The sequence below is a fragment of the Cetorhinus maximus genome, chromosome 3 (assembly GCF_964194155.1).
Source record: "Cetorhinus maximus chromosome 3, sCetMax3.hap1.1, whole genome shotgun sequence".
Taxonomy (NCBI): Eukaryota; Metazoa; Chordata; class Chondrichthyes; order Lamniformes; family Cetorhinidae; genus Cetorhinus; species Cetorhinus maximus.
This window is the reverse complement of record NC_135881.1, coordinates 144,194,228-144,218,828: the sequence shown is the minus strand read 5'-3', so window position 1 is coordinate 144,218,828 and position 24,601 is coordinate 144,194,228. Positions and strand designations below refer to the sequence as shown.

Below are 24,601 nucleotides of genomic sequence, written 5' to 3'. Positions count from 1 at the left end.
GGGGCAAGGGTGGTGAGTTTAATGGCACAACTGGGTAGGGACAAAAGGGGGGGTTCTATTTTAGGGGGGCCGCCCCTGATCCACAAAGGGCAGCCCCCGACGATAGTACTCCCTCCTTCCCACTCTCTGAAATTTGTTCTTTAAAGAATGGCCTGCCCACTCTTGCCCAACTGCTCATGCCAACCGTTTTCTGGTATGGGCAGCATTTTATCGTGGTCATTTGGCTTGTTAACAACCCCAATTAACACTTGATTATTTGTTTAAATATGGCAGGAGGGCTGCTGATTTCAGTTCCTGCCCACCCCCGGTATTATGGGGGTGAGCTCAGATTTGGGTTCGAAGGTAGTAGGGTGGGCATCCACCCAATTTTACATCCACCCCTATCGAAAACACACCCAGCAGGGGCATGTAAAATACAGCCCCAGGAATGAGACTTGAACACAGGGCATTCAGGCTCAGAGATGAGTGTGTTTCCAATTGAACTAACCAGACACTTGTTTCTTCTTTCTGCCCATGATAATGCTAATACAAGGGGCAGGATCTAATAGTTTGTCGCAGCAGGAACCATGGCAGCTGGGCCCACTTAATCGCAGGAGAGACCCTGCGTCAGTCTCCCAGTGCCAGCAAAACCTCCCCCAATTAAGTCGGAGGGTGCACACGAAGGCTAAGATTTTCCGTACCCACTGGCATCGGGCGTGTTCAGTGGCGTGAATGGACAATATGGCGCGATTGGTTTCATGACGGTGTGAAATCAGTTCGCGATTGCCCGCTCAGCCTGCCAATGATGGACTGCGTTTCCCCCAATCGGACGTCGGAAACATCATTTTAAATACATCTGCATATCATTATTAGTCTAGACCACCGAAAATGTCCCCCCCTGCCTCCAGATTGTCTGTCCACGTTGGTGGGAAAACACGGCGAAATGTTTCACAACAACATATAAAAGGCGTGCACTTGGCAGGCTACACTTTGAGGGGAGCTCAGAGGTGAGTACACAGCAACGATGTGCAGCACTGACCACGGTTGCCTGCTGGGCTTCAAGCTTGAGGCGCTTTGGCAGTAGTTGGGGAGGGGGTGTTGGTGTCAAGGGCTGCCTTGCGATTGAGGTGACTTGTAGGGGGTGGGGTAAGGGCAGCCCTGCTTTTGAGGCAACTTGAGGTGGGGGGCAAGGGCAGCCCTGCCGTTGAGGCGACTTGTGGAGGGGGGGTGCAAGCGCTGCCTTGCAGTTGAATACAATACACAAGCATTCGGGGTGGGGGAATAGGGTGGGTGAGGGAAGCAGCCATGCATTGGGGAAACCTTATGTAAAGTGACCATTCCTCTGCAACTGAGGCAGTTCAAGCACAGCAATTGATATGACTGGAGTTGGGCTTCTAGCTTATCTGCCCACTCAAGCAACATAGCAGCACCAAAGTGCCACTGATTTTCACTCCCCTGCTACCCCCCCACCACGGCACAGACTGCAACCTCATGAGTGTTGTAGTGGACTGGAGAACAGGTGTACAACTGCACACATTGTACAATCTCCTTGCTAAAGCTGGCCATGGTACAGTCACTGGTGGAGGCACTCACAGCCCCTTGCAGTGTCAGCATCCCAGTTTGGGCCAGTCTCCCCTGTGGTTCAAGCTAACAGTGCTGCCTTGCAGTGTGGGTTAGGAGAATACCTGCGCCTGAGCTGAGAGCACAGCATGCAGTCCAATGAGCAAAGTTGCAGCCAATCGGTCGGGTGGAGTGGGGTTTCGGGCAGCCATGCAGCGTACTAATCTCTGGCCATCCAAGTGGTGGCCAGCACTCTCCGGGGTGCATTAAGTGGCCTTCACACTTAACCAGGACAGGTTCTTAGTACACCCATGCTAACCCAGATGTCTCTCTCTTTCATCCTGCAGGAGGAGTACATCAGGAGCATGGAAGCTGATGAATTAGCTGTATGCCTGATGGCCTACAGAGAGTGAAGACGCCGCAGAGTAAAGCGACTGAGACTCCTGGCTGCGCAGTGGGAGGAGCAGCACCCTCTGGAAGAAGGAACGGCTTGGGCTCCCGCACACGCTGCCGAAGAGCCACAGCGAGCAGTCGCTGGTTGGGGCCGAGCTAGACACAGGGTCTATGGACACCACCTTTCATTCCTGCAGATGACCGAGAACCAGTGTCGCCGAAGACTGCACATGTCTAGGGAACTGGTCAGTCACTCCTGCCAGTTAATGCAGGATTTGGCGCCATGGGGACATGGAGGGCATCCACTGCCAGTGGCTGTGAAAGTGACGCTGATGCTCAATTTCTATGCCAGTGGCTCCTTTCAGAGCTTCACAGGTGACCTCTGTGGGATCTTACAAGCCTCCAGCCACAAGTGCATCCATGAGGTCACGGATGCCATCTTTGTGAGGGCACACAACTTTGTGCATTTCGCCTGGGATCAGGGCAGCCAGGATGCAACAGCGATTGGATTCGCCCAGATCTCAGGTTTCCCACAGGTGCAGGGTGCCATTGACTGCACTCATGTGGTCCTCAGGTCTCCATTCCAATGTGTGATCAACTGCATCAACCGCAAGGGCTTCCATTCGCTGAGTGTGCAGCTGGTGTGCGACCACCACAAACGCATCCTGCAGGTGAGCACATGGTTTCCGGGAAGTGTGCACGACTCCTACATCCTCAGTCGGTCATAGATCCCTGACGTCTTCCAGGGTCCACAGAAACTGCAGGGATGGCTCTTCAGCGACAAGGGTTACCCACAGAGGATGTGGCTGATGACACCTGTGCGGTGGCCTCAGACTGCAGCAGAGTGAAGGGAAAATGAGGGTCATGCTGCAACTCGCAACTTGGTAGAGTAGACCATCGGGATGCTGAAAATGAGGTTCCAGTGCCTGGGCTGGTCTGGTGGAGCCCTGCAATATAGTCCACAGAGGGTGTCATGCATCATCATTGTCTGCTGCGCCTTTTACAACCCGGCGCTGCAACAGGGAGAGGAAATGGAGGAGGAGAAGGAGGAGCTGGAAGTCTCCTTAGATGAGGAGAGCGCTGACGGGGGATGAGGGTAAGGAGGTCCTGGAAGACGACAATGGCGTGGATGAGGCCCTCACTCTGTCTGGACAAGGCAAGCATGCTTGGGAGGCCCTCATAGCTGCTAGATTTGTGGACGATGATGACAACATGCAGTGTGGAGACCTCATAGATCCTCACATTGCACCCGTGAATGTTTGACTCCAGTCTGGCTTATGGCAGCAGGCATACTCTTTGTGATAATGCTCCTATGATGAAGATGCAGTGGAGGCCCTAATAGTCACTTGATTGTAGGAGGATGATGATGACATGCAGCGAGAACACTCCACAGATCTTCACACAGCCTCTGAGAATGTCTGACTCCTGTCTGGCCGAGGGCAGCACGCTTGATCAGGGTCATATCGTAGAGACACAGCCATGAATCTTTAAAAGCATCTAATCCTTTGTCCACCTTCAGCACCTGACCCCTTCAGAAGCACAGCATCACTGGTCACAGATACTGAAGAGATGGGGGCCAGCCCCACCTTAAAGGTGCTGAGAGCACACAGAGAGAATGATGGAACTTTGTGACGCCTGCCCACTACACTCTGGCAGCAATGACAAGCACCGTCGAGGTGCAGGCATCAGTAATATGTCCAGGGAGTGAGAGGCCGGACCATCACTTTGGTCCGAAGGCTGCACAAAACACAGGGAAGACGTCCTGGACTGAGACACCTGACTTTATCTTGTGCAGAAAGATTTCACATCTGAGTGACAGGAACACTGACCATCAGAACAAGAAGTCATAGGCAGGGGGACATTGCTCAGAGTTTATTGACAATAGTGAACATTATGTACAAGTGGGTAACACCCATGCCCAGGCTGTGTAACTAATTTTTCTTAACTTTCCTAACCCTGTCACTACGTCTTGGTGCTCCCCGGACATCCACAGTGGAGGTGGAGGCAGCCTGCTGACTGCAAAGCCCTGTCTATGATGATCTTGGCGGGCGTCCTCTGGAGGGCTGAGACTTGGAGGGCCCTGGTCTGCTTTTGGGGTCCTGCAGTGTGGCAGTGGCACCCTCCTCGGCCTGTGGAGCTGGAGTGGCTGAGGGTCACAGGAAGATAGGATTAGGATGGGCCGGGTACTCCTGGACTCAACTGGATGGATGGCCCCTGGGGTACACTTGTTGATCCTCCTCCCTATGGGTGCCCGAGGGCCACAGGCTGTCTCCTTGAGGAGAAGGGGTAAAGCTGGAGTGAGGGCGAGCTTCCTGGCACCCCTCTCGTCTACACACTGTTGGAGGCCAACTATGGCATCAGTGATGGAGTCGTGCCCTGAACCAAGGTCTCCATGGCGGCTGCCATCCAACCAGTGTTGACCTCGGTGTGTTGGCATGTCAGCACTATCATCTCAGCCTGAAGGTGGATGGACTCCTCTATCGTGCCTTGCAATCTGAGGAATGCAGTGAACATCCCTTCCTGATGTTCCCGAGCTTGCGTTTGCAGCGCCAGCAACTGTGACATGACCGAGTCCAGAGGCTCATCATCTGACTCGGACTCAACAAATTTCTGGCCTTCAGCAGTCCTCTGAGTGCCGGACACCTGGGAAGTCCCTGTCGCCACCTGCTGTGGATCAGACAGTGTGATGTGCTCACCAGATTGTGATCCCGAGGCTATTCTAAAGCTAGGTCCCACCGAGGTGTGTGTCTGCGCTTGGTGGAGGGTGCGGGTGAGCGCTGTGATGGGACTTCAAGGAGGGTGCCTTCAGATTCCTCTTCAGAGGTTTTTTCGGGGCTTGATTGGAGGCCCTGGGTCTTGGATTCTGACGGCTGTTTGGCAGATGTGGCTGCGGAACCAAGGGGAGATAATTTGTGCATGGCAGTGGCCTGTGAAACAGGACACATCACGCATAGCACAGATGTCTGATGGATGTTGCACTGCTGGACCCTCACTTGGTTGAGCATCGCTGACCTCACCGTCAGCACAGGACCAACCCAGATCTTCACCAGCCAGCTGGGTGGCTCTGTTTTCAAAGTCCGTGAGGACCTTGATTTCAGGCATTCCGCCACCGGTCTGCAACCTCTCCCTCTTGTTGTGTGCCAGCTTGTTCTGCTTGAATAAAATGGAGACAGTGTAAACAGTGTGCCTGCCAGGCCAGGTAAGTATGCCTGGCACGTGTGGGTGGTGAATGGTCTGATGAACGGGATGAGGACAATGATGGTGAGTGTGAGAGAGTGAATGGTGCTGTCCCTTGAACTGGCAGTGAATGAGATCCCTGTGGATGTGTGATGGGTTTGTGAGTGAGAGAGTTGAGAGTGATGAGAAGAGTGACTTAGCCTGGTGGGACGGAGATCATTCATCCTCTTGCGGCACTGGGTGGCTGTCCTCTTTTGAAGGGCTTTGGCACTGCCCACCGGTGCCACTGCCTCCCAAGCCTGGTTGGTCATGCCACTGTCCATCCTGCAGTCAGAGCAGGGGTAGAGCACATCCTGTCGGGCCTCCACGGCATCCAAAAGGCGTTCCAGTGACGCAACGTTAAACCTGGGGGCTGCATTTTTCTTGTCTTTTGCGGACATCTTCCCTGCAACAGCCGTGGGCTGATAGCAGTGAGATGTGGTGCATGCGACTGTACTTTAAATATAGCGCTCGGCGTGATGCAGCGACGGGGTGGTGGCGGGCAAATGAGAACCCACCCGCCATGGAAACGGCATGTTTCCCAAGAGTGCATAAATAATGAGGCGGGTTTGGGACAATACGGCATGAAAACTTGCCATCGCGGCCGGCAAAACATCGTTTTACCTGCCCACCGCCGCACTTAGTGTAAATCTGGGACGATTCCAACCGAAAGTCCCGGTTGCCACAGGCGAAATATTGATTAGGCTCATTAATGAGTGGATTGACACCCATTATCCCTGAGCCCATTGTAATTCAGTGGTGGCTCAGGGATTAAATAGGAGTTGCATGGCTTTTCCATGCCTCCTGAAGTCCGCCCAGCAAACCCTTTTGGCTTTACCAATGACCTCCTGGGTGGGTCTCTTGTTATTAGACTGCATTCAGTGCCTGATCAAGGAGCCCAGCATCAGAAAAGGGTGGTCTCTGAAAGCCCTTACTTCTGACCCCCATGCTTCCCCCACAATTCCATGACCCTTACCCCGGGATCCCCATCCCACCCTTGCTCACCCTTGGCCTAGGGTCCCTCAGCAATCACAGGGTTCTGGCATATGCATTGTGCAATGCTGACAGCTGCCACTGCTCCCGGTGGCGCTGACGAGTAATAGAGAGCTGCTGGCCTCTGGCTCCATCGAACTTTATGATTTGAATTAGCTATTAGAATTTGGGAAGCTTGCCTAGAGAGTTTGGCCTGAGGTTTACGTGGTGGGATTGAAAAGTAGAAGCTTGGAGTCACAATTCCAAATTGGCTCACTCTGCTAGCAAAAGTGCAGTAGGGTGGCCATAAGTGCACCCCTGCCTGATTACTTGGGCTGCTTCCCAAATCATGGGGATGGAGTTATCTGCATTGGCTGGGTGAAAATCTGCTTTACCAGGGTGTGCCGATGGCCATCTGAAGGGCCAAAAGTTAAAAAGCATTAGACCCTTTTAAAGCTTAAGGAATTACCAGTAATTATTTTGCTTGTTAAGGTTTTGAACCTGTTTTAGTTTCATCAGGATTCACATCAGCTCTCAACCTTATAAGGGTGTAACTCCTGAGAAAGCCCAGGGACCCCCTGCACCCGCCCCACCACCTTCAGATTTACTCACTTGATATTGGAGGAGAGGCAGAATATCCACTGGTGGCCTCCTCTCCTAGAAAATGTTTCTTTGTGAAATATGAAGTAGAATCCTGGCAGAATAGAGCTCTAATCCATTTTCCAGCCTTGATCTGGAGATCTGCTAGGATTTTGCCTAAACTCCAGTAGGAACTTTGGAAATATAGAATATTACAGCAAAGAGGGGGTGCCAGTTAGTTTGTTGCACTTGTTTTAATTCACAGCACGAGCTAACCACCGAATTGCATTTCCCTACTATTTTTCCATAATTGGCAAGCCAATACTCACATCCCTTATGTCTCGAAAGGGACAAAAATAGGTGCTACATTGCCAAATTTAGCCTTGGTATGTTCAAGTTCATATTCAAAGGTGTTGACGGCATCCATGCACACCTACCAATATTGCTGGCTTACCACAGTAGGTCCTTCTTAAACCTGCCCGCAGGCCTTGTGGAGGCTCATTGGTGAACTTGACTGACATCTGGAGAAGTGCAATAGGGAAAAACTTATGAACCTCAGTTGTCATCCACAGACGGAAAGTCTCGTGGATATTTTCTGTTTCCGTAATGATGTCCATTAATTCATCCAAGAAATCGAGACCTAAGTGACAATTCTGCAGCAAAGCCCAACCTCCCTAACAAAGAGAGAATCAATGATTAAGTATCTGCTATCAGGAAAAAATATACAACTGAAAGTACGTAATACACAGCAAAACAAACATTAAGTACCATGAATAGTTAAAAAGAACTGAGGCTGTTCAGAGATCAGTTAAAGGTTTGATGGAAAAGAGGATCATGGACAACTTTAGCAGCAAAATAAGCTTTTACAACTACATGAAAAGTCACAGGACCAGTATCGGGCCATTGAAAGATGTGCAACGAGAGGTTAGGAAGGATTCTCAGGACGTAGCAAAATACTTAGTGAGTACTTTGCATTAGTTGACTCTCGAAGAAGATGCTCAACTGACAGCATTATGGCGCTATTAACAACAACACTGTTAATATTAAAATAGATGAGGATGTTATTGAGGAAAGAAAAAGGAACCTTAAATTAGACTGTATGGCAAGCCCAGTTGATACCCACCCACGGGCCCTTCGGAAGTTGGGAGAGGCACTGTGTGAGTACTTAATCTTTAATAACTCAATGGAATTGGATGCTTTTTAAAAGATAAATCATTCACAGGATGTGGGCATAGCTGGTAAGGCCAGCATTTATTGCCCATCTGTAATAGACCTTAACTGAGTGGTTTGCTGGGCCAGTTCAGAGATTAGTTAAGAGTCAGCTATATTGCTGAGAGCCTGGAATCACATGTAAGCCAGAGCAGCTAAGGACAACAGGCTACCTTCCCTAAAGAACATGAATGAACCTAATGTTCTTAATACTTAATAAAGCGAATTTAAAATGATCTGGTAATTACATGGTCACCACTGTAGATAATAGCTTTCTTAATACAGATTTATTTAGTTAACTGAATTTAAATTATGGTTCTTGAACTCATGTCTCTGGATGATTAGCCCAGGCCTCTGGATTCCTAATCTCGTAACATAACCAGTGTGCTACCATTCTCTCTTTTGTTACTATGTTACTGTTCCCATGGACTTGAAGGAGACTAACATAGTTCCAACTTTAAAACATAGAAATAAGACAGAACCAGGTCCAAAAGCCCATTAACTTGATGTCAGTAATAAGTGAGATATTCGAGGTAATCATTAAACTGCACTATATATCCACTTACACAGAAAAGTCCATATCAGGGATATTCCAGCATGGCTTCCCTAAAAGACGATTGTGTTTCACCAATTCAATTGAACTTTTTGAAGAATCACCAAGTTGGTATGTTAGGGGGAAATTAAATATATATATATATTTTAAAAATAAAAAAGAATCACACACTAAGAATTTGCTAAACATACTTAAAATCTCTAAGCAGCCATGGATGCTAAACCTATTGACAGCTGAGGGTAAGCAGATGGACATTGCACACAAAGGGGCTTTGAGTTTTGTGTGATTTACAAAGTTTCAAGAGATGAGTTAATATCTAAGCACAGGCAGAACTATTCAAGTGGTACAATGGTGCGTTGAAGCCTTGAGAGCTGGACTGGAGATAAAACATAACATAAAGTTAGTTTAGATATACTCCTCTCTCAGTTAGGGACAGGGCAGATGGCTTAGCTTAGATATGGGAGGACATACAAAGACAAGAGAGGTCTTTGATGAAACACAGGCAGTCTTGAGTTGTGAGAACTAAGGTCTTTGCGTATGTGTTTTAATTTTGATTGGATAATATAATTATGTATACACCCTTTAGAATAATTGGTTAGCAAAATCACATGTTTATGTACTCAATAGGATAGTTTTAACATGGTACCTATGTGTAGGTTACTGATTGGATATATTCAAATGTACTCAAATGTATTGTGATAAGAAAAACTACAAAAGTAATGAAATGTAATCAATCAGGGAGCTGGGTCTTCATTCTTAGGAATGATTGCGGCTCCCTTGCATATGCTTGAATAAAACCGGTAAAAGGAAGCCTGAGTCTCTCTGGTCGCTATGTGGTCGGGGATTATAATTTCTCCTCTTCAACTGGCCCGTGTGGTAGTTGCAGGATTGGAGGGAATACCCTCTTCAAATGGCGTAGTCGGCAGGATTTGCCTGGACCTCTGTGAAGGTGGAACAATGATCAGGTGAGTATTTTCTTTTTGAAAGATACTCTCCAGTTGTTCAAGTCAGACTAGAACGGAGGTCTAATAGGGCGGATCCGAACATTTCGGCCAGGGAGACTCAGGTGGACAGCTGGGCGCGCGGAGGAAGGTCCCTGTTGTTGGAAACGGTGTGTCTCGGGGGCACTGTGGGTGCCTGTTGGAGACGGTGTGTCTCGGGGGAACTGTGGGTCCCTGTTGGAGACGGTGTGTCTCGGGGGAACTGTGGGTCCCTGTTGGAGACGGTGTGTCTCGGGGGAACTGTGGGTCTCTGTTGCTGGAGACGGTGTGTCTCGGGGGAACTGTGGGTCCCTGTTGTTGGAGACGGTGTGTCTCGGGGGAACTGTGGGTCTCTGTTGTTGGAGACGGTGTGTCTCGGGGGAACTGTGGGTCCCTGTTGGAGACGGTGTGTCTCGGGGGAACTGTGGGTCCCTGTTGTTGGAGACGGTGTGTCTCGGGGGAACTGGGGGTCCCTGTTGGAGACAGTGTGTCTCGGGGGAACTGGGGGGTCTCTGTTGTTGGAGACTGTGTGTCTCGGGGGAACTGGGGGGGTGCCTGTTGTTGGAGACGGTGTGTCTCGGGGGAACTGTGGGTCCCTGTTGGAGACGGTGTGTCTCGGGAGAACTGTGGGTCTCTGTTGTTGGAGACGGTGTGTTTCGGGGGAACTGTGGGTCCCTGTTGGAGACGGTGTGTCTCGGGGGAACTGTGGGTCCCTGTTGTTGGAGACGGTGTGTCTCGGGGGAACTGGGGGTCCCTGTTGGAGACAGTGTGTCTCGGGGGAACTGGGGGGTCTCTGTTGTTGGAGACTGTGTGTCTCGGGGGAACTGGGGGGGTCCCTGTTGTTGGAGACGGTGTGCCTTGGGGGAACTGTGGGTCCCTGTTGGAGACGGTGTGTCTCGGGAGAACTGTGGGTCTCTGTTGTTGGAGACAGTGTGTCTCGGAGGAACTGTGGGTCCCTGTTGGAGACGGTGTGTCTTGGGGGAACTGTGGGTCCCTGTTGGAGACGGTGTGTCTTGGGAGAACTGTGGGTCTCTGTTGTTGGAGACGGTGTGTCTCGGGGGAACTGGGGGTCTCTGTTGGAGACGGTGTGTCTCGGGGGAACTGTGGGTCTCTGTTGTTGGAGACAGTGTGTCTCGGGGGAACTGTGGGTCCCTGTTGGAGATGGTGTGTCTCGGGGGAACTGTGGGTCTCTGTTGTTGGAGACAGTGTGTCTCGGGGGAACTGGGGGGTCCCTGTTGTTGGAGACGGTGTGTCTCGGGGGAACTGGGGGGTCTCTGTTGTTGGAGACAGTGTGTCTCGGGGGAACTGGGGGGGTCTCTGTTGTTGGAGACTGTGTGTCTCGGGGGAACTGGGGGGGTCCCTGTTGTTGGAGACAGTGTGTCTCGGGGGAACTGGGGGGTCTCTGTTGTTGGAGACTGTGTGTCTCGGGGGAACTGGGGGGGTCCCTGTTGTTGGAGACGGTGTGTCTCGGGGGAACTGTGGGTCCCTGTTGTTGGAGACGGTGTGTCTCGGGGGAACTGGGGGGTCCCTGTTGTTGGAGACAGTGTGTCTCGGGGGAACTGTGGGTCTCTGTTGTTGGAGACGGCGTGTCTCGGGGGAACTGTGGGTCCCTGTTGTTGGAGACGGTGTGTCTCGGGGGAACTGTGGGTCCCTGTTGTTGGAGACGGTGTGTCTCGGGGGAACCGTGGGTCCTTGTTGTTGGAGACGGTGTGTCTCGGGGGAACTGTGGGTCCCTGTTGTTGGAGACGGTGTGTCTCGGGGGAACTGGGGGGGTCCCTGTTGTTGGAGACGGTGTGTCTCGGGGGAACTGTGGGTCCCTGTTGGAGACGGTGTGTCTCGGGGGAACTGTGGGTCTCTGTTGTTGGAGACGGTGTGTCTCGGGGGAACTGTGGGTCCCTGTTGGAGACGGTGTGTCTCGGGGGAACTGTGGGTCCCTGTTGGAGACGGTGTGTCTCGGGGGAACTGTGGGTCCCTGTTGTTGGAGACAGTGTGTCTCGGGGGAACTGGGGGTCCCTGTTGTTGGAGACAGTGTGTCTCGGGGGAACTGGGGGGGTCCCTGTTGTTGGAGACGGTGTGTCTCGGGGGAACTGTGGGTCCCTGTTGTTGGAGACGGTGTGTTTCGGGGGAACTGTGGGTCCCTGTTGTTGGAGACGGTGTGTCTCGGGGGAACTGTGGGGTCCCTGTTGTTGGAGACGGTGTGTCTCGGGGGAACTGTGGGTCCCTGTTGTTGGAGACGGTGTGTCTCGGGGGAACTGTGGGTCCCTGTTGTTGGAGACGGTGTGTCTCGGGGGAACTGGGGGGTCCTATTTAAGGTCTTAAGTTGAGGCGAGTGAGCCTCGTGGAGACGGAGTGTCTCGGGGGAACTGTGCATCCCTGTTTAACGTGTGAATGTGAGTATGACTGAGAAGGATGAACTCGAGTTCACTGCAGAATGGGGAGGTGAAGGAACCATATCCCTTCACCTCGCCAGGAAGCATAAAAGCTGATGAACAAAATGAAACAACAAGGGTGGCAGCCGAGTGACCCACCGTTACGCTCCAAGGAGTAAAGATAAAACTGACTAAGCTACAGTACTCATTCTGAGTCTGTATCTGCAACAAACTAAATTAATACAGAGGCATCTCGGGTTGCAGCAGCAGGGGACCTGAAATATCCCCTACTGATTTTTGTAACTTAAAAAGGAATTGATCTAAGTTTCAAGCGCTGTTTGTGCTGAGGAGAAAGAAAGGGGGTGCCCCTAGGGGATTAATGAGCAAGTGACAGGCATCAGCAGTGTGAGCTTCAGCCAGTTTGTCCCTATAGGTGGAGCCTCCAAGATCCCTTTATTCCCCCCATTGCTACTTGAAGCTTCGTTTAGAGCTAAGTTCAATATTATAGCAATATAAATACATACCTTTATATATGTGTTTGTTTGTGTGCAAGGAAGCATTTGTATGTGAGCTTTAATGTGTTTTTGTCCCTAAATTGTCTTTTGTGTGTGTAGTTGAGCACTTTAGAGTCGAAAGCCTCATATTGGATTAAAGGAAAAGTATACTCAAACATTCCAAAGTTTTGAGTAGCAGGTTTGAGTTGAGATTTCTGCCAAAAATTGCAATTTGAAGGTAGTGTAAAGATAAACAGGACTTGCCTTTGTTGGAGATGAACCAACCCTTGTACCACCCCCTTGCAGACTAGTAGGGAATAACCCTCATCACCAGCTTCCAGCCTGATTTGGGATTCATACATACTAGTTGGTATTCTAAAATTCTGAGGAAAAAAATTACTTGAAATTCAGAAGGATTCTAGGAAAACCAAAAGACATAAACACATGGTCTAGGTGGTTCCAATGGATAAAAAGGGGTTTCTTTTGAAGAGATTAATTAAATATTAAAGGAAATCTGCATTCCAAAAGCACTGTAATTTGAATTTGGGACAATCTTGAGATGCAAAGTGCAGTGTAATTTAACAGGTTACTTTGAATAATGAGGATGCTATCCAAAGATAAAGAATGTGTCGATAAATATACGGAACTTCTAATCTGGATACAAATCATTACACATGAAAAAAAAGGTTGTTTTAATTTTGATAGTGTAAATTACAGTTCTTACAAAGTTTAAAATATTGAGGTTTATTTCTTGATAAAGTTCTCAAAAGGGAATTTTCATTTTAAAAGGTTTTTGACAACAATTGGCACTAATTCAAATGCTGCAAGCTTTTTGTATTTGTAAATCTGTTCCCAAAATGTGAAGTTAAGCTCAAGACCTTGACAAAGTTCGGCAGAAATCCAAATTTTGGCCGAGTTAATGAATCTGGGATAATGCTAAAAAAAAGTCAGACATAATTTAGTGGGTTACTTTTGAGACAATAAGATGTTGTTTGAGAAGAAGATAAGGAAGCAAAACATGTCAATGGCTGATTTCTGTTTTAAAACTGTTATGAGAACACTTTATTGGACTGTAAAGTCTCTCCAGACAACCTGAACAAGACAAGATGGTAGCTTTTGCATGTGTAAAATGGTATGAGGAAAGGATTAAGAGTAGAAGAAAGAGATAGGGAAAGAGGACACCATAATGTACAAACTGTTTTAAGGGAACTGAATTTGATAATCTGGCCATCAACTGAGACATTGGAACCGCACAGGGGAAGATAAGCAAAGATCTAGAGACAGATCCCCGTTAACATGGAATAGTTAATATAGCCTAAAGAGTAAGGAAACATTTTAAACAATCAAGACAATAGAGAAACTGACCTCAAGAGAATCTTAGGATGATCGTGGTCAGGAAAAAAAAACCTTAGAGGTAAAACTATTCAGTATCTGTAGTTGAGGCAATTGAAGGGTAAGGAGAAATAATACTTAACAATTTACCACAAGATAGATACAGGTAAAGATAAAACTGGGAAAAGGCTAAATAGATGTATTACTGACAATATTAATGTGCCTGCGAGTTACAAAGAGTAAAACCACAGGATTAACGCCTTGATGACAGGCAGAGTTAAGCGGCTCCCAGAGAGAACTGCCACTGGAAGTGAAGATAGTGAGCCATTGAAAGATAGGATAAGAAGGTGCATTGTAGAGTTGTTTAAGGAATTGAGGTCCAACATGAGACAGCAGCAGGAGAGAGTAAGCTGGAAGGAGTGGAGGTGCCTACCCAGATGGATTCAGATCAGGGAACTCATTTCACAGGGACAGTCATTAAAGAAGTGTGTAATCTTATGGAGATTAAACAGAAATTCCATATTCCTTACCACCCCCAGAGTTCAGGGATGGTGGAAAGGATGAACTGAACTTTAAAAACATCTATAGCCTAAACAATTCAGGAGATGGGCAACAGCTAGGCCACCGTACTGCCCAGCATTAGGGCTACACCAAATAGGACTACCAGGTTCACCCCATTGATCGATAACCGGAAGGGTCATGCAAATACCTGAAGGCATTATAGTGGGAGGAAGAGATGTAGGGCCACTGAAAGGAAAAATATGGACTATGTAAGGGAATCAAGTAAGCAATTACATGAGTTAAGAAAGAAAGTTAGGGACTGACAGATGACTAAGGATATGGAAACAGGCAAATCCAAACAGCAACAATGGACCCCCCAAGTGGGGAATAAGGTGATGGTCAGGGTGAGCCCTGAGCGAACAGGGTTTGCCCCAGGTGGCATGGACCATATGAGGTAATTATGACAGGTGATATGTGCGCACTTGTGGATATGAAAATGGGAAATAAATGGGGGCATTACACACAGTTAAAGATATATGATGAATCACCCGGATTACCCAGACAACGGGAGCCAATGTTAATGTTTCCACAGGTCCGTGATCCTGGCTACGGGCATGTCAACGCTGGCATGGGAAACACCAACGGTCAAAGTCAATAATGACACCTGCCTTCACCCTGGGCAGTATGTATTACTTCCCCAAGGAGGAAGTGGGGAATAGATAAGAAAGCCCAACACCTGGATTACAGATCAACTCACTACATGAACACATCAAATGAACGATTGGGAACAGGACCCCCACGTGTGATCACACAAAGAATTGTAAGAGTACTTTACATTTAACAGCACCAGGGCAGCCAGTCTAGCTAACACCACTCGAGTGTAACAACGAGAACTGGACTGGGTTGGTGATATGGGGAATGTAGAATATACGCACCCCCTACCAGTTTTTCATCAACAAGCATTTGGATGTATCAAGAGATTAGTGTGACCGCCAGATGGACAGACCTCCCTGCCTTTGTTTGGGAACCGGGTCTTGAGGGACAATATTGTCAAGAAACATGTAAATATGTAATAGATAGGCATGATTGTTATGATACACCATGTTTTATTTTGACTACGTGTGGCTATCAAAGATCCACTCAATGTCCAGATGTAGTAAGCCCCCCACCCCCCACCGCGCCCCCCGGGGATGGGATAGTCAGGCTAGGAAAGTCAAAACCACTGTTACATGATGTAACTATGGTCTCCCTGGAAGTGACATATAATATCTTGGGACTACTGTCAATATTGCATAGGACTTGTCACAGCCACCAGAATTCCATAAAATGGGCTAGAAGCCAACTGAAGAGGATATTCAATGACTATATATTTCGAATTGTTCCAGGAATTGAGCAAAAGCACAGGCTCGGTTAAAAAGAAGTATACTAGGAGACATCGGAGGGCTATTTGGGAGTGCCAATTCCATGCTTAATTCAGATCAGATCTATGACATAAATGATTATGCCTCCTGGGTGGCTGCTGAGACCGCCCGAGGACTGCACTACAGTGCGCGAAGGATAGGATATACCCTGACATCCGTGGAGCTACAAGGAGAAGGTCTGCTACAGATCCTTAGGCAGACTGCAGATGGGATAACAGACACAGCCAAATCACAAACCACAGGGAGGGCATGCAATATGCTAGCACAAAATCTACTTGATGGGGTAAAATCCGACATTGAAGATATCGGGTTCGGAACAATTCCCAAACACATGTTCGAGTCAATTTACCAATTAAACCTCAAATTTACAAAAAGGAGCGGCAGGAAATGGTGATTACACAACCTCAAGGTGGAGGAGAGAAAGGAGTTATAAAATTTATCATGGCCATTCCCCAAGAACATCATCCAAACGGGGCTTTCCTGAACAGCTATAGGTTCGGGTCCCTAGGAGTAGATAAAGGAAGGATGGTATTCCACGTAGGGCTACATGGATATATACATCCTATGTAAAAGACATGGTACTGATGAGTACTAGAGATTGTTGTTCAGAATCAAGAAATTACATTGTGTGCTCATGTCAAACGCTGGAGGTATTTACAAACACAAGCAAAGTTACATTCACCACTTTACTGATTCAGGAAGCATGTAAGACATGGTACTTCCTCAACACAATGGCTGAGTTCCTTTATGGGGACTTACTTTGTGATACCAACATAAAACCTGGAAAGGGACTCTCCAGGTACAGACAGCAACAAACCAAAGGTGCCCATTAATTCCCAGAGGACAGGAACAGGGAAAGTGGTGCTATACAACCAAGTGGTTTAGGATTCCTCTGGAGGTCTGGACGACTGGCCACCTGAAGGACCAGAAGAGGAATTCTCAACTTAAGGTGTGGCCAGCTTGGGCTTTGTCAAGGGCCAAAAGGGGGGACTGTTAGGGGGAAATCAAATATATATATATATAATAAAAAAGCTCACAGTAAGAATTTGCTAAACATACTTAAAATCTCTAAGCAGCCATGGATGCTAAACCTAGTGACAGCTGAGGGTAAGCAGATGGACATTGCACACAATGGGGCTTTGAGTTTTGTGTGATTTACAAAGTTTCAAGAGATGAGTTAATATCTAAGCACAGACAGAACTATTCAAGTGGTACAATGGTGCGTTGAAGTCTTGAGAGCTGGACTGGAGATAAAACATAACATAAAGTTAGTTTAGGTATACTCCTCTCTCAGATAGGGACAGGGCAGATGGTTTAGCTTAGATATGGGAGGACATACAAAGACAAGAGAGGTCTTTGATGAAACACAGACAGTCTTGAGTTGTGAGAACCAAGGTCTTTGCGTATGTGTTTTAATTTTGATTGGATAATATAATTATGTATACACCCTTTAGAATAATTGGTTAGCAAAATCACATGTTTATGTACTCAATAGGATAGTTTTAACATGGTACCTATGGTTACCAATTGGATATATTCAAATGTACTCAAATGTATTGTGATAAGAAAAAGTACAAAAGTAATGAAATGTAATCAATCAGGGAGCTGGGTCTTCATTCTTAGGAATGATTGCGGCTTCCTGGCATATGCCTGAATAAAACCGGTTAAAGGAAGCCTGAGTCTCTCTGGTCACTATGTGGTCGGGGATTGTAATTTTTCCTTTTCAACTAGCCTATTGGTAGTTGCAGGATTGGAAGGAATACCCTCTTCATGGTAGATGAGGGTAACTTAGTAGGCATTTTCTACCTGGGCTTTCAGAAAGCTTTTAATAAAGTATCGCATAAGAGGCTTGTCTACAAGACAGAATCTTGTGAAATTGATGGTAAGGTTATGTTAAACTTATATAAAACACAAAATCACCAAGGGTCTGGATAGAGTAGATAGGGAAAACCTTCCGCTGTTGGAAAGATGGAGAATGAAAGGACACAGATTTATGCCTAGCGACATGAGGAGAAACTATTTCACAGGGCAAGTGATTAAGATCTGGAATGCTCTGCCTGAGAGTGTAGAGGAAGCAGGTTCAATTGAGGCATTCAAGAGGGAATTGGATTATTATTTGAAAAGGAAGAATGTGCAGGGTTACGGGGGAAAGGAGGGAATGGCACTGGGTGCATTACTCATCCAGACAGCCAGTACACACACGACGGGCTGAGTGGCCTCCATCTGTGCTGTAACAAAAAACTGGTGGATTAAGAATTGCTGAATGCCATGGACATAAAATGATTGTCAATGGATTTTGATCTGCTTGGAGGCTGCTTATGGATCAGTGTTAGGACCTTCACTATTTACTATTTTCATTGATGATCTAGATGAAGGTGTTGAGGAAATGGTTCACAAGTTTGCAAACAATAGCAAGACATTTAAGGAAGTGAGAGCTAGAGTGCTCAACTACTACATGCAGATCCAGATGTGCTGGGCTATTGCGCCAGTGTTGATGGCAAATAATATTTAACTTAGAAAAGTGCAGTGTTATACATGGGGGAAAGTCAAATACCAAACATATGTACACCCAATAGGAAAAAAAAATAAAGCCAGTGATGAAAGAAAGAGATTTGGGTGTATTAGTGCATTGTAGCTAAAGGCTCATAACCAATGCCAGCAAGTTAACTAAAGCAAATAAGATTCTCGGGTGTATTCACAGGGCAATTTGCTAGAAAACGATGCTCCCCATTTTGTCCATGTATGAGGTCTTAGTTAGGCTTCTGTTGGAAACTGTTTCTGGACTAGTTACAATCACCTGTGTGGGTCAGCAGGGAATTTTCCAGGTTTTTTCCTCCTTAATTGGTTGAGGTGTTTATCTGCTTTTTTGTCTCCCCCAGGAGGTTACACGGCTTTAGGTAAGCGGAGGTTATATATTGTGATGCACAAGGCATTTCAACTATGTGGAATCATTTATGCATGACCACATTAATAACAGTGGTGTACTGTTGTTCCATTTGTTAGGTATTTCATAAATGCCAACTACAAAATCAGCAAATGCTGACAAACAGCTTCAATTAAAAAATGACATACAAAAGTAAGTAATAAGGGCTTGAATTTCCGCGGGGGTGGGGGGCAATGGGGGGTGGTTATGTGCGGGGTGGGGTGGGAACGGTTGTGTCCCATGTCCCAATTGTCCACCATAACTCCAGTAAAGGACTTGTGGAAGCTCTGAAGTATTGATAAAAATGGTTTATACCATTAAAATGGATCTTTTGTTACAGGATCAATTATTTTCATTGAATAATACAACAGTTCTGAAAGTCCCCTAACTTCTACATTAAAATAAATGGCATTATGAAAATTTGAATTTATAAATCATGATTTCTGCAAGGAAAATTGATTGGGATATTACGTAGTGTGTTTAGCCATCTTTATGTTAATATTCACAAGCTGCATCAGCAGTTTTATGCAGCACTCCTTGCATACTGTTATAAATATCTAGTTTATGGTTCATGGTAATATTTTAGAGGTAATGATTAGTTCTGGGAAGATTAAAGATTAACTGTAGAAAATAGGATAGATGGAATAAAGCAGCTTGAAGACTATAGCCTAGAACTTCCGATGACTGGGGGTGGGGGGGTCGGGCGGGGGTGTTCGTACCCCGGTGACACCCCAGAAGACATGCTGAGGGACCCTCTGAATGTCCCCACGCAAGGACTGCACGGGAGTTATCTCAGAAGTTTAAACTTCTGATGGGCCATTACCCTGGATAGGGAACCATCCAAAACTCTGGTTTAAATCAGTGACTTTTGATGGTTCCAATTCACTTAGCGGAATAGTTACCCAGGAAATGTCAGAAGGATTAAAACCACTTCTCACTCCTGGTAATTATGCCATTGACCCTCCGACTCTCCACTGGATGCCCAACTACCTCCTTGAACAGCCCAAGCCCCTGACCTCGCCCCCCCCACCACCGCCCCCTGACTAACCCTCAGCTATCCTCCCTACCCCCAACTAGACCCACGCCCCGGACTAGCACCCTGACCACACGACTACCCCCAGACCCACCCCAACTGCCCTCCCGACAACCCGACTACACCCCTGACCACACCTAACCCTCCTGAATATCCCTCATCCCCTGCCTGACCACCGATCCATCCTACTTCCCACCAACCCATCCTACCCCACCCTGTCCTATTCCACCTCGACCTATTCTACCCTCTGCCCACCTGACCCATCTTCCCCTCCCCCCATCCAACCCATCCTACCACCCCACACCCCCTCCCCTCCTCACTTACCTTAGCTACAATTAGTTTAAAAGCATTCAGTGAACCCAGGAAGACTATGTTGTCATGGAGTTGGGTGGAGCTTAAGAAGCTTCTAAGATTTCAATTTGTGTGTTTTTTCTGGGGGACTGTGTGTTCTGCAGCAGGGAAAAAGGCCTTAACTAAAAAGTGCTGCTATTAGCAGGTTCCAAGCAGCAAATGTGTTGCTGTTAGCTGATTCTGTGTAGTTGGGGGCTCAGGAAAAGTCCCAGAAATTGTTTGATAGCTCCATACAGTTAGGGTTCAGGAGAAGTTCTGGGGAGCTGAGAAGGTGGCAGAAGGTCACTGGCTTTGTGTTGGCAAGGATTAGAGCTCAGAAGAAGTCCTGGCAGCAATTTATAGCTTGGTGTAGCTGGCGAGATTGGTGCTTGGTGAAATCCAGGGTTAGTGCCAGCCCAGTTAAGCCAGTCGACTATTATAGAGCTGAAATTGCTCCAGTAAGTAGAGGCTGGAGCACAGACTCAGAAATCCAGGGAAACAAAGTCGCGGGAGATTAAATTGAAACCCTGAGAGGTGTACAGTCGTTGAAGCAGTCCAAGTTGGAGTGGCTTTGAGGGAATTTAGAGGCTTGATCTTTGAAAGTGAAGAAGTTTGAAGTCCCTTGTGATGGAAACAGTTTCAACGAGATTAGCTGACTCATAGTATTTACTTATGTCTGGATGGGTTGCTGGGCAAATCGTGGGATCTGTCTTGGTCGGATTTGTTATTTAGTGTACAGTGTGGTGTGTTTGATCAGAGTTTGCCTTTTAATTCATTCATATTAACTTGAATGTTAGAGCATAAGATAGATATTATAAATTGTTTTATCTTTTTTGACCTTGTTAGGAACTAGAAATAGTTTAAGGAAGTTATGTTTGTATTTGTGGGTGTTAGGAATGAGTTTGAGCTTTAAGTTTAATTTGTATTTCTATATCGGTGTGTTAAGAAAGGGGAAACTTGAGTTTTAGTTTCACTTCAAAAGGTGCCTGCATTTTAATTGGGATTTGCAACTCCTGAAGCAAAATACAGGGTAGAAAAAAACTGGGCTGTTGCCTAGCAACAGGAGGCCCACACAGGGACAGAGAAACCGAAAGCAGTTTAAGTTCAGTTGGTGATTATGCTCTAAGGTTGAAAGGAGTTACCAGAAAAGCAGCATAGGAGAGGGACAGATAGCAAGTCCCAAACTAAATATGGAAACAGGAACTAGGAGAAGCTGGACAGGAGGGAGCTGCAGGAAGCAGGTTTCTCCAAAGAACAGAATAAGGGGGAGGCAGTCCCAAGAAGAACTTCAAGTCAAAGGGAAAGAACAGGAATCTGGAAAAGGTCCTGTTTAGTGAAGTTAGGAGCGAGGAGCACAGAAAGGCTCGCAGCTTAAAGGGAGAAAGCTGCAGGATGCAGACTTAAAGCAAAATAGGCTTGCAAGAAGCCAGAAGATCCAAGGAAATAGCCGAAGGTCTGTAACTCTTTACTATGGGCATGTGAAGCAGTGGTGTTCGGTTGGCATGGCTAAGTCAGAGAGAGAGTGTGTGGAAGGAAGCTTGAATGCATGTGGCGATCCAGGGGGGAGGAACATTGGAAGGAGAATTCGAAACCCTTGAGGTGGACTCTTGTGGACGGCGTCTGAGAGAAAGCGTAGTTTGGGAGAAGATTGCAAACTGAGTTCTTTGAGAGTGAAGATTGGAAACCCTTATGTGAAAGATAGAGTTCAGTGAGACCGGTTGGCTTATGGTGTGACAAGCATCTGGGGAGAGTTGATGAGGGATCCATTGCATCTGTTGGGATGGCATCTGTCATTTGGTTTCAGAGTGTGATGTGTCTGGCTACAGATAGCCTATTGGTTAACATGGACTGTGTACTTACTCTGAACATTAGAGTATAAGATAGCTTTTGTAACATGCGTTAACCTTACTATCTGTATATCTTTGCAAAGGTATAGTTGTGCGAGAAGGAGTATTTTTTTAGTCATTCACGGGATATGGGCTTCGCTGGCTGGGCCAGCATTTATTGTATATCCCTAGTTGCCCTTGAGAAGGTGATGGTGAGCTGGTTTCTTGAACCGCTGCAGTCCATGTGGTGCAGGTACACCCACAGTGCTGTTAGGAAGGGAGTTCCAGGATTCTAACCCAGAGAAAGTGAAGGAACAGCGATATATTTCCAAGTCAGGATAGTGAGTGACTTGGAGGGGAACTTGCAGGCGGTGGTAGACCCATCTATCTGCTGCCCTTGTCCTTCTAGATGGTAGTGGTCATGGGTTTGGAAGGCGCTGCCTAAGGAGCCTTGGTGAATTCCTGCAGTGCATCTTGTAGATGGTACACACTGCTGCCACTGTGCGTCGGTGTTGGAGGGAGTGAATGTTTGTGGATGTGATGCCAATCAAGTGGGCTGCTTTGTCCTGGATGGTGTCAAGCATCTTGAATGTTGTGGGAGCTGCACTCATCCAGGCATGTGGAGAGTATTTCATCACACTTCTGACTTGTGCCTTGTAGATGGTGGAGAGGCTTTAGAGAATCAGGAGGTGAGTTACTCATCATAGGATTCCTATACTCTGACCTGCTCTTGTAGCCACAGTATTTATATGGCTAGTTCAGCTCAGTTTCTGGTCAATGGTAACCCCCAGAGTGTTGATAGAGGGGGATTCAGTGATGGTAATGCCATTGAACATCAAGGGGTGATGGTTAGATTCTCTCTTGTTGGAGATGGTCATTGCCTGGCACTTGTGTGGCACGAACGTTATTTGCCACTTGTTAGCCCAAGCCTGGATATTGTGCAGGTCTTGCTGCATTTGGACATGGACTGCTTCACTATCTGAGGAGTCGTGAATGGTGCTGAACATTTTGTGCAACCATCAGCTAACATCCCCACTTATGATCTTATGATGGAAGAAAGGTCGTTGATGAAGCAGCTGAAGATGGTTGGGCCAAGGACACTACCTTGAGGAACTCCTGCAGTGATGTCCTGGAGCTGAGATGATTGACCTCCAACAACCACAACCATCTTCCTTTGTGCTAGATATGAATTGAACTAGCGGAGAGTTTTCCTCCTGATTCCCTTTGACTCCAGTTTTGCTAGGGGTCCTTGATGCCACACTCAGTCAAATGCGGCCTTGATGACAAGGGCAGTCACTCGGACCTCAACTCTGGAGTTCAGCTCTTTTGTCCACATTTGAATCAAGGCTGTAATGAGGTCAGGAGCTAAGTGGCCCTGGCAGAAACCAAGCTGGGCATCAGTGAGTAGGTTACTTTTAAGCAAGTGCCACTTGATAGCGCTGTTGGTGACCCCCTTCTATTACTTTTCTGATGATTGAGAGTAGACTGATGGGGCGGTAATTGGCCAGCTTGGATTTGTCCTGCATTTTGTGTAAATGACACACCTGGGCAATTTTCCACTTAACCGGGTAGATGCCAGTGTTGTAGCTGTACTGGAACAGTTTGGCTAGGGGCATGGCAAGTTCTGGAGCACAAGTCTTTTGCTGGAATATTGTCAGGGCCCATAGCCTTTGCACTATCACATGCCTTCAGCTGTTTCTTGATGTCATGTAGAGTGAATTGAATTGGCTGGAAGACTGGCATCTGTGATGCTGGGGACCTCTGGAGGAGGCCGAGGATGATCATCCACTCGGCACTTCTGGCTGAAGATTGTAGCAAATGCTTCAGCCTTATCTTTTGCACTGATGTGCTGGACTCCTCCATCATTGAGAATGGGGATACTTGTGGAGCCTCCTCCTCCAGTGAGTTGTTTAATTGCCCACCACCATTCACATTTGGATGTGGCAGGAGTGCAGAGCTTAGATCAGATCCATTGGTTGTGGGATCGCTTAGCTCTGTCTATCACTTGCTACGTAAGCTGTGGCACGCAAGTAGTCCTGTATTATAGCTTCACCAGGTTGACACCTCATTTTTAGGTATGCCTGGTGCTGGTCCTGGCATGCCCTCCTGCACTCTTCATTGAACCAGAGTTGGTCCCCTGGCGTGATGGTAATGGCAGAGTGGGGGATATGCCAGGCCATGAGGCTACAGATTGTGTTCGGATACAATTCTGCTGCTGCTGATGACCCATAGCGTCTCATGGATGCCCAGTCTTGAGCTGCTAGATCTGTTCGAAATCTATTCCATTTAACATGGTGGTATGCCACAAACACTTTGGAGGGTATCCTCAATGTGAAGGTGGGACTTCATCTCCACAACGAATCTACAGTGGTCACTCCTACCGATACTGTCATGGACAGATGCATCTGCAGCAGGCAGGTTGGTGAGGATCTGGTCAAGTATGTTTTTCCCTCTTGTTGGTTCCCTCACCACCTGCTGCAGACCCAGTCTAGCAGCTATGTCCTTTTAGGACTCGGCCAGTAGTTGTGCTACCAAGTCACTCTTGGTGATGGACATTGAAGTGTACAGAGTACATTGAACATCCTTGCCACCCTTAGTGCTTCCTCTAAGTGGTTTCCAACATAGAGAAGCATTGATTCATCAGCTGAGAGAGGGCGGTGCGTGGTAATCGGCAAGAGGTTTCCTTGCCCATGTTTGACCGGATGCCATGAGACTTCATGGAGTCCGGAGTCGATGTTGAGGACTCCCAGGACAACTCCCTTCTGACTGTATACCACTGTGCACCACCTCTGCTGTGTCTGACCTGCTGGTTGGACAGGACATACCCAGAGATGGTGATGATGGTGTGTGGAACATTACCTGTAAAGTATGATTCCGTGAGGATGACTATGCCAGGCTGTTGCTTGACTAGTCTGTGAGACAGCTCTCCAA

At 47.3% G+C, this 24,601-nt stretch overlaps 1 protein-coding gene across 1 annotated transcript in view; it reads right to left on the bottom strand.

The window, feature by feature from the left end:
• dnah5 (dynein, axonemal, heavy chain 5) overlaps positions 1-24,601 on the bottom strand; it is a 531,647-nt gene that overhangs the window by 41,374 nt on the left and 465,672 nt on the right. The window contains exon 72 of the mRNA XM_078539077.1: positions 7,154-7,373. Within this exon, the coding sequence (XP_078395203.1) occupies positions 7,154-7,373 (220 nt within the window). The remainder of the gene's footprint in view (positions 1-7,153; positions 7,374-24,601) is intronic.